At 35.6% G+C, this 10,796-nt stretch overlaps 1 protein-coding gene across 1 annotated transcript; it reads left to right on the forward strand.

Annotated features, from left to right (window-relative positions):
- Positions 1-2,918: 2,918 nt before the first annotated feature.
- On the forward strand, positions 2,919-6,871 carry PABPC4L (poly(A) binding protein cytoplasmic 4 like). Its single transcript, XM_017662011.3, has one exon. The coding sequence runs from the start codon at positions 3,664-3,666 to the stop codon at positions 4,777-4,779; it is 1,116 nt and encodes a 371-aa protein (XP_017517500.2). The 5' UTR covers positions 2,919-3,663; the 3' UTR covers positions 4,780-6,871.
- Positions 6,872-10,796: the final 3,925 nt, after the last annotated feature.

Genomic DNA, 10,796 nt, shown 5'->3' on the forward strand with positions numbered 1-10,796 from the left:
AATTAGTACATCAAATTTTTATTTTAAAATTCATTCCCATACTCAAAATAAGCTATTTATTCATTTCTCCATAACCGATACCAAGGTAAGCAATGACCTCTATTGACCACAATGTCAGTGAGTAGGAACAATGACAGTTTTCCTGCCATTTAAGCAGAACAGCATCTTACTCCCCCACAATTCTGTGAGCCACCCACTAATAAACTTGTACATTGGAAAAAAATTGAGCTAAAAAAAACATAAGGTGGACCAAATTACTATTTATTTCAACATGAGACAAAGTACTGGCATAATTAAAATATTTTCAGGATATTTGGGTAATTAAGAAGACTTGTAGTCTTCTTATACTACAACATTAGCTGAGGAAATCATAAGACAACATCATAGGTGACATCAATTTTTAAGTCAAGGTCTATCAAAACCAATGAATTCATACAAAAATTAGGCAAATATAATGAATATGTCAAATAACTTCTTTTTAGAAAAGGAAAAGTAGTCAGTGTCAGTCAAATGGACTACTGAGAGAAAAAAATGATTGGAGAAAATGGGGCTGAAGTGTGATGGGATTTGGATAATCACAAGGCAAAGATATTTTTACTAGAAATTCATGCACATATAAAACAAATGAAGGATATGTTTTATGGAAGATGTATGTACATAGGATGGGACTGATTTTGAAAGTTTTAGAAGTCATTTGTTATTTTTTACTAAAATCTTATGAAAGAAATGTTAGCAACATGATTCTGTCAGTAAAACACGAGATAGACTGGCATATAGATAGACTGGCATGTATAGACAAAAGAAGATGAATGAATAAAACTCAGACAATAATCACAAGGAAATGAGGTAAAGAGGCACTGGCAATGGCGATGGAAAAGGGCAAATGTAAAAAAAATACCCAAATTAAGAAATGGCTGACTTTATGCAAATAACGAAAGGATGAGACTTAAAGAATTAAATAATGGGAAAAATCATAGATGCTTAAAAATGCTTACTTTATTAAAATATAAAAATAAACAGTATAATGAGGAGAATGAATAGGAGGGAGCATGACTGATGTATGTATCTGTTGCAGGTAAACAAACTGAGGTTTGTACCTGTTGCAGGTAAATTTATTAGAGCCAAGAATATAGAACTAAATTCTGAACTTGGAAACTTCCTTACTTTTACCAAATGTTAAGTGAAGATCACACTTAAGTAAAATGAAAACCTCATCGAGTTCTTGAAACATTTTGGTTTCTTGAACTAACGTGATCTTTGGCATTTTTCCTAGAAATAAAGTCTTGAAACAAAATTCTCAGGAAATATATACTTACGGACTTTAAAAAAATAATAATCTGATAGCATTGAATATGATGATCACTTTTATTTACTTTAAATAATGCCAAATAGTGTCTGAATTTTCAAAGTATGTGCCAGAATGTTGCTGATATCCATCGATAATATTCACTATGTCAGTGGTCTTTCTTTTCTTTTTTAAGTTGCAAAAAACCTTATCTTAATGATAAGGTTTAAGAGATGATGAGTCAATTTATTTATTTGAAAAAATGATCCTACAGGAACAACACATATCAGAATCAATTTCAAAAACAAAAACCATTAATCAAGATTAATTTGGGAGAAATCAGAGACATACTATTCAATTTAAGATAGGTTAGAAGTAATTTGGATTTTATAATGAAAACATGTTCCAGTTTTAGTGTGTGTGTTAATGTATTACTAAGAATGAATTTTGCTAGACTGTCATTTTCTGAAAGAGAAATATATATTTTTCTAGTCCTACATTAGAAAATATGTCACTACGGGGACTCACTCATTTAGCTTTAAAGCCTTGATAATCAGTAGTTCAGAGACCAACTCTGAAAGTACATCGCTCAGTAGTTTTTTAGAAATGTAGAATTTCCAGTCCATTCCAAGTTACTGAATCAGAATCTGCTCTCAGACGAGATCCCTAAGTGATTCCTATGTCCACTGAAGTTTAAAAACTACTAAATTACCTTATATAAACTGATACAATCCGATTCAGTTTTGCAGGTAACATTTATTATTATGCATACGTTTCACATTTTAAGGTTTTATGGGAATGATGTTCAAGATTATTTAATGCTATGGGAAATGAAACCAACGTTACTCAAGCCTATTATGTTCCAGATGCTGTGCTAGACATTTACTAATCTATTAATACATTTAATCCTTACTATATTCTGTGAGGTAAAGGACGCTATCCCCTTGTCTCTGGTCATGAAAACCAGCCTCGGGTTAAGTAGCACATCTAATTTCCAGTCAATTCATTCCATATTGGGCATCCATTTCCGACAGACCCTCAGTTAGGCCTAGGAATATAATGGGAACGGCCCCTCCTGTCATAGAATGTACAAAGTATTGTAATTAGACAAACGCTAGGAAAGGTGGTGTTTCTAAGAGGGAAACCTAAATTCTCACAAGTTGTTTAGGGAAAACTTCTAAATCTAAAGAGCATCTAAACTGATTTCTGAGAAACACATTTTTATAAAGTTGGCTCTGAAAAAAAAAAAAGGTGTATGCCCTGAAGTTTAGCAGGGAACCAAACAGCAGTTGAGGCCGCAACATGGCAGGAACCGTGCAGAATTTTTTAAAACAAGGTGCGGATACTGGACCTTCGCCAAGAGGAAGCCATCGGAGGGTTTTAAGGGAGGAACTGACAAGCCCTGATGCACGTTTGCAAAAGCTGCTTTCAGTCAGACCGAGCAAAGCCCGGCGGGCGAGTGGGTTTATTAGGGCCACTCCCCTAGGCTGCGTTTCTCTACCCAAGTCACCGCCTCCTGCTTCTCAGCCTGTCTGAGGCGGGTGGGAAATGTGTGAGAGGGGCGGGGGAAAGAAAAACATTCTCAAAAAATACTGGAAAGAAAACATCCCACTTGGCGGCGGATGCGCGGGAAATTCAGCGCGCGAGTTCCGGGTCCCCCGCCCTCACTGCCCCCGCACCCGCCGGCCGCTGCTCCGTGAGCCCCCAGCCCCCGCTCGGCCGCGCCCGTGCGTCTGCAGCCCGTGCACCTCCGCACCCGGCCCGTCCTCCCCCGGGCGCCTCGCGGTTTCCGCTGCTCGGGTGGCCGGGCTCGTCAGGACGCCCACCGCCCCCGAGCACCCCGGCCGCGGCCCCGCTGCGTCGCCTACGGAGCACGATCCCGGGCGCGTTCGGGTCGCGCCGATGCCGCACGCCCGCCTCCCGCGCCCCGCGTTCTAAGCCGCCTCCTCAAACGCCACTTGTGGAGCTCTTTCCCCTGGCGGCTGTAACTTAAACCAGACGGAGTGAGGCCTGTTTTTATTAAGAAAACAGCTACTAGAGTGTGGAGAACGCTCAGATTGAGGGCCAGCGCGCCACTTGAAAATTTCTCATAAATTGTGGGGGAAGGGACGTCTTGTTCTACTAGCCTTTTCTTTGAGATTTAAAAGTTCTGTAGCCACCTTCCAAAGGAGAGCTAGATTGGTTGCTGGGGGCCTTTTTGGTGAGCGTGCTGCGTGCGCCTGCGGGGAGCTGTCCCTGAACCCCATTGCTTAGCCTCTGAGGCAGTGATCTTGAGGTCGCCACTCGTGCGCCCAGCCCGGGCTGTGATTTAGCCACCCTCCTGCAGGAATCGCTCCCGAAGTTCCTACAACAGCCTGGCGGTGGACGGGAGCAGGGAGATGAATGTAGCAGCCAAGTACCGCCAGGCCTCTCTCTATGTCGGTGATCTCCATGCAGACGTCACCGAGGACCTGTTGTTCAAGAAATTCAGCGCTGTGGGGCCTGTGCTGTCCATTCGCATCTGCAGGGACCTGATCACTCGCCGCTCCCTGGGCTATGCCTACGTGAACTTCCTGCAGCTGGCTGATGCCCAGAAGGCTCTGGATATGATGAACTTTGACGATGTAAAAGGCAAATCCATCCGTCTCATGTGGTCCCAACGTGATGACTACCTAAGGAAATCTGGAATTGGGAACGTGTTCATCAAAAACCTGGATAAATCCATTGATAATAAAACCCTTCATGAACATTTTTCAGCTTTTGGGAAGATCTTGTCCTCCAAAGTGATGAGTGATGATGATCAAGGCTCCAGGGGTTATGCATTCGTGCATTTTCAGAACCAGGTTGCTGCAGACAGAGCCATCGAGGAGATGAATGGGACGCTGCTGAAGGACTGCAGACTGTTTGTTGGCAGATTCAAAAACCGCCGAGATCGGGAAGCTGAACTCCGAAACAGAGCCAATGAATTCACTAATGTTTACGTTAAAAACTTTGGGGATGACATGGATGATGAGAGTCTAAAGGAAGTCTTCAGTCAATATGGCAAAACCCTGAGTGTTAAGGTGATGACAGATAACAGTGGGAAATCCAAAGGCTTTGGCTTTGTGAGTTTTGACAGCCATGAGGCTGCCAAAAAGGCTGTTGAAAAAATGAATGGAAAGGACATAAACGGACAGCTGCTTTTTGTAGGCCGGGCACAAAAGAAAGCAGAGAGACAGGCTGAGTTAAAGCAAATGTTTGAGCAGCTGAAGCAGGAAAGATTTCGGAAGTGCCGTGGGGTGGAGCTCTATATTAAGAACCTCGATGACACCATTGACGATGCAAAATTACGGAAGGCATTTTCGTCATTTGGATCAATTAGCAGAGTTAAGGTAATGCAGGAAGAAGGGCGGAGCAAAGGGTTTGGCTTGATATGCTTCTCCTTTCCTGAGGAGGCCGCTAAAGCAATGGCTGAGATGAATGGCCGCATCTTGGGCTCCAAGCCACTCAACATTGCTCTGGCCCGGAGGTCCTAGGAGAGAAGAAAGTTACAGCACCAGCCAGGGTTTGCTGCAGGAGGGGTAGTGATCGTGATCGCTGTCTGAGTTGTCCGTAGTAAACTTCAGGTCTCGGCTGATGGCCATTTAGTAGACTTTGTGATAAGGTTTTGTATACAAAGCTATTTTTTTTTCCTTTGGTGGAAAAATAAATGAATCTTAGGAGCTTAGTTCGTTACAGAGGCACACCTTCTAATTACAATATTGTGTATTTTTTCTGATTTTAATGTAGTATTCATATGAGTATATTTAGATATATTTTTATTTGAACCAACTGAAGTGAGATTATTTGAGTTTATGCAAATTTTTTCTTATTTTAATAATATTGTTAGGTTTAATTTCTTCTATAAAAATATACTCAAAATACTTTTACACCTGAGAATTGTCAGGTAATTTATTTTTACAATCACAAACTTTCTAATTTTTTATCTAAGTTTTGTTAAAGAAACCAAAAGTTTAAAAATTGCTAGTGCAATTTCAGTGTGTAATTTCATTTTGAATTAATGTTTAAAGTACTAAGAAGTAGTTGATTTTTTTAAAATTTATATCCTGTCATGACTGTTTTTCTGATAGCTGAACGTAATGATGGAAGTTTTTAATGTTGCCTACAAACCTGCCTTACAGGATATTTTGCTATTCTTTCTGTTGCTTAACTATAATTCAGGTGCTTGGTGGTCAAATTGTGACTTGAATTGTAAAATCTTAGCTTCTACATTCCTTAAGTTATAAACTTCTGTCAAATCAAGTGAGAGTAAGTTGGCCTGGTCTTAATTCTCTTCACACTTACACAGCTTAATATTATGGCTTAAGTTTTTACCAGACACCAGTATTATAAAAGTCATATATAGAATATAGAAATTCTGTTTAAAAATTGTGTTTTTCAGTCTCTGTTTTATATTGTTCTATGTGGTGATACCGTCTCAGGGTTCAGAAAAGAAAGCATCTCTCTATTTTTATGAACTCATGTATCCTTTTATTAGGCCATGAGAGCTAAGGAACCCATTGTGGTTCACTTTTTGCCTTGACTGATCTAAAGACACTAACTGATTTTGATAAACGAAAGTTACATCACTTAACTTAATGTCTAGCATAATTTTTATTTTAGTATCATTGTCAGATCTTTCTTTCTCTCCTGTCTTTCATCTATATTACTCAGCTCCTTTTTATACTTTTTAAAAAGGGTTTTACTCTACTGACTTTTACTCTGTGCTGTTGGAAATTCACGTTGCAAACAGAGGCAAGAGTTATTTATTTACACTCATAATTACTTTTAAAATTCTGATTCACTCATACCAAAGGTGTCTAGAAAACGTTTTGTTGTTTATTACTCTGCTTGTTTCCTGTACATATTAAAATTTTCTGTTTTATATATTACCAGTACAAAGAAAATATTAAAATATTTTTCTTTGGAAACACTTGAGCTATGAATGAATGAGAAAATCTGTTTCTATTTATTTTTGTATAAACTATACATATATTCATTGTGCACTTCCCAAATTAAAAGTCTCTTTTAGACAATGAGAAAGAAAGATTACAGCAACATATAAACCTATTATGCAGACAGATCTTCTGTTAAAATTACTTTCATATCCTCCTAAATTTTTTTCTGTAAATATATTTAACAAACGTAGAATTATAGTATGTGTTGTTTTAAATTGCTTTCTTGATTTGATAAATGCTATAGTCAACTTCCATGTGCACAAATGATTATTTGCATTGTAATTTTAATGACTTTTATCTTTCCTTCAATGTCTATACTGTCATATGACAGATTTCCTCTTGATAAACATATGTTGCTAGATTGTTTCCTCTCTTTTAATTTTTCCTGTCTTATTAACAACCTGGAGATAAACATCCTTGCAAACTCGTGTATGCTGATATACCCAGTTACTTTCTTAAGAAAATGTGTAATTCATTGGAATTAAAATTTAAATGGAGAGTAAATTTTTTTTTAATTTTGATAAATATTGTGCAGATGCTATCCAGAAGACTTATGGCATTTCCCTTTCCATTATCAGTGTGGAGGACTTCCCATTTCCACATACTCCAAGGTCAAGGGATTTTGTTTAAATTGTTGGCTAATTCATCATGATATGTAAAACAAAATATTTCATGGTTACTTTATTTTACTATTTTTTATTACTACAATAATTAAACATCATTTCTTATATTTATTGGCCATTTATATTTTCATGTTTGCATGCTAATATTTCATGCTGTTAGTCTCCTCTTAGGGTGGTTTTATTTATTGGATTGTTAGATTTCTTTACATAATCAGGATAAAATTTCAGACTTTTTCCCCCAATAGTCTCAGTTGGTGAATAGCTTTAGGGTCATTACAAATTTAAATTTTTAAACTCAAGATTTCAATCTTAGATGGCTTTGCAGGTATGTTTCAAAACACTTTGAAAACCTCAAATATATATACCACGTCCCACACACATATAATTCATCTATCTGTATTGTCTCCTTCAAGTCTCTTTCAGAGTTTCATGTTCTCAATATTTTCTAACCAAAACTTTGGTCTATAGAGTATCTTATCCACAGTCTCTAGTAAATTAAAAGTGTCTTGCTTTTCAATCTTTATTAACATGTTTGGTAACAACTGATCCACTATAAGTATCTATGTGAAACTAATATGCCAACTCTAATTCATTGGCTCTGTGATTCACTATGTTCAGAAATATTTACCTCAGAAGCAAAGAGTATTTAAGAAAGGGTACCAGGCAACAGAATTGGGAGGTGTAATAGGTGTGTCAGGACTTGATATCTCTTTCTGGATAATCCAGTCCATCAAAATGTTAAAATATTTGAATAATATTTCATAGTGTTTATAATGGATTATCAAGATAATACAGGGAGCTGAGTTCTCTCATGTGCACAAGGAATTAAGAGGACATAATATTAGATATCTAGATGAATTGTAGCTATAGTTTTATGACACAGTAATCTACCTTTTAAGTAGAAATTGCTTTCTTAAAATATTTACCATAAGAAATGACTACATCAGTTTACAAAACATATGATTCTGTGGATTTTCTTGATTCATTTATTTAAATTCTGCTCATTCTAAATTTTATGTGTGTGCGATAATATCAAGTCATCCTAGTTGGCAGTACAGGTTCATTTCAAGAAAATTCAATCCTTTATGCCCAAGCGCAAATAAGAATCTTCACTTTTCTGATAAGCATTCCAGTAAAAGCTAATTTACATAAAGATGCCTTGAGTCACTGCTGCTCTTGCTTTCCTCTCCCCGCACACATTGCCAAGTTTGTTGTATAGATGCCTGCTTGCATGCACAGCCAATTTAATAAATATGTGCCTTTTAACATTTAATTCTTAAATTAAAATTTGTAGTTAGTAAAAATAAACATTTTAAAGTTTAGAATTGATATTTTCATGTTCTTAATATTTTTATAATCCATTGAGAAAACATCAAATACATTCTAATCTTTCAGTGGTGAAAACATATCTGAAAATGATTTTTACTTATTTAATTTTTAACTCTAATTTTCTAAAGATCAGTTTTTCAGGAGTATACTGAAAAGAACTTGCATTTTTAAATGAAGATACTCCTATTTCATGTTTTAAAAGACAAACTCCCATATAAGCTAGTATTTCTTTTTTTAAGTTATTCATAATTTGGGGACCATGACGGAAAAGGGCCACTAATAGAGACCAAGTTTTCATGAGGAATAATTCATTTTAAAGCCACCATGAATTTAATTGTCGAAGTAAAAGCTAACATATTGAGGACTTAGAATGAACTTACTTGTATTATATTTGGGAAATAGAGAAATATGTATTATATTTCTAAAAGCATTTTTTAGATCAACATTTAAAAAAGTAAAACAAATTAAATATCCTCAGGACATCTTTGGCTTCAAGAAACAGAGAATCCCAAGTCACACTAGAAAAGGAAATTTTGCCTAACAAAATATTCAAAGGTAAGGTATTTTCAGACTTGGTATATCAGCACTTTTGTGCCACTTCTTCTGGAGTCCTTGACTCTTCTGCCTCCACATTTAGTTTCATCATCAGGTAGGCAGGCAAGATGGGTGCAGAAATTCTTGTCATCACACTGAGACACAGCAAAATTCAGAAGTTGATGCCTTTCCTAGAAACCTTTTAATGACTCCCCCTCAGTTCTCATTGTCCATTCTTGGTATATAGATTCAGCAAGATCTGCCACTAGAATTGAGGAAGGAGTCAACTTTCCAAATTCTGTGCAGAATGAGCTTTTGACAGAAAGAAATAAGAATAGAAATGGATGTGTTTGCATGCACTACACGTTGGATATTTTTCATTATCTGTACCTAATACTGAATTTCAATACTTACTTGATATTTTCTCACCTCTTTTTAACTTTTGTTTATAAACAATTCTTAAAATTCCATTTTCTCTCTACAAATAGTTTTTAAAACGAGTCAAACTGGTGATTTTCCTTTACCTCAAGTTGTAAAATCCTAGGGAATAAATAGTGCAATATATTCTGTATAAAATTATATCCATTTTTGTTTAGTAATGAGATTCATGTTTTCACATATCATACCCTGTTAGTTCTATATTAGGCATCTACTGAAAATTAAAACTGAAAAGGTCAGATTCCATTTAGTCACCCAAATGGGTTTCCACAAAAAGTAATTATCAACAGATTATAAACAGACATTAGAATATTTCAAAGTGTATCTGCATTTAATAAGGTATTGGTTTATTGAGTTTTAATGTAGTCTAAGCTGAATATGTTTTCATGCATGCTAATGTTCTAGAATCATATACTAGAGTAATTGGAGTCTTAATTTACTGTGTATATTACCAACTATTGCAATGTTCTATGTAAAAAATTTTAAGAAAATAGTTCCTGACAAATATAATGAATAAATCTTAAGAAAAATATCTAATAAGTTACATGCCAACAAAATGGCCCCAATATATAAAACTAGCATAACCACGAAGACAGATTAATGGGTAGTAATTTTACTAAAGGATTTATTATTAGGTCCTTTAGTACATTCAAATTATAGGAATTACTGAATTAGACTTACCCAAAGCTTTTCAATGTAGCTTTTTCTGTATGGCACTAATATGCAACAACCCTCACACAATTTAACCATGCAACATATGTTAAAAAAAATCCAGATGTACCAAATTCTGAGTTACAAATACACTTAAATTTGAATTCATGAAGGTCAGATTATTTTGCAAGTTTGCTCAGAGAAAGTAATTATAGCTATGTGTTGGTTTTGTCTCATGGTCATTCTTGTCTTAGAGTTCACAGAATGCTCTTAAGTATATTGAAGTTCCCCTGGATGAAACAATTGAATCCATCAAGTAAGAAGAATGATATCCTTAGTGGTTTTCTTTACTATAGTATAAAAAATGCTTAGCTTCTGAAAGATATTGGCAGTTTGTACAAGTATATTGCATGGAATTTTGTTAACTCATTTATATTTACATCACCTTATATATTGAAAATATCCCTGGTTTGAAGTTTTGCCAAACAGTATATTTGAGATCCAAAGACAATATCACTAAAATGGTGGATGTTACTTTATTTTCCCCAGAGAGTGACTATTTATCACAATACATTATATTGTTTTTATTTTAAGCAGCATTTTCAGTGGGATTTTATCTCAGAAAACCATATCAGACAGTCTGTAGTTGATCACAATTTTGATTTACGTTCCATTTATTCTTTGTACATGTGCCAGTGGCATACCAATGCACCACAGTTTTGACATATTGCCAGTCCTAGTTCCTTGAAGTTGAAGTATGCCTTTATAATAGTAATTCCAACAAATCTTTGTTAATCAAAGAGGTGCCTCAATTTGAATGTAAACCAAATCTCAGAATTATTAGATTATTTTGACATATTTTACTCAATTACCAACTGAAATGTCAGAAATAATAATCTAGTATTATTCAGTACTCTATTCACTAATATTTCATACATAGTACTTATGCAATGACATTTGCATTGTGTAGATTACAATTTA

This window comes from Manis javanica, chromosome 5 (genome assembly GCF_040802235.1).
Source record: "Manis javanica isolate MJ-LG chromosome 5, MJ_LKY, whole genome shotgun sequence".
Classification (NCBI taxonomy): domain Eukaryota; kingdom Metazoa; phylum Chordata; class Mammalia; order Pholidota; family Manidae; genus Manis; species Manis javanica.

Coding starts and splice junctions, on each gene's coding strand:
- PABPC4L (XM_017662011.3), top strand. CDS start 3,664: ATGAATGTAGCAGCCAAGTACCGCCAGGCCTCTCTCTATGTCGGTGAT.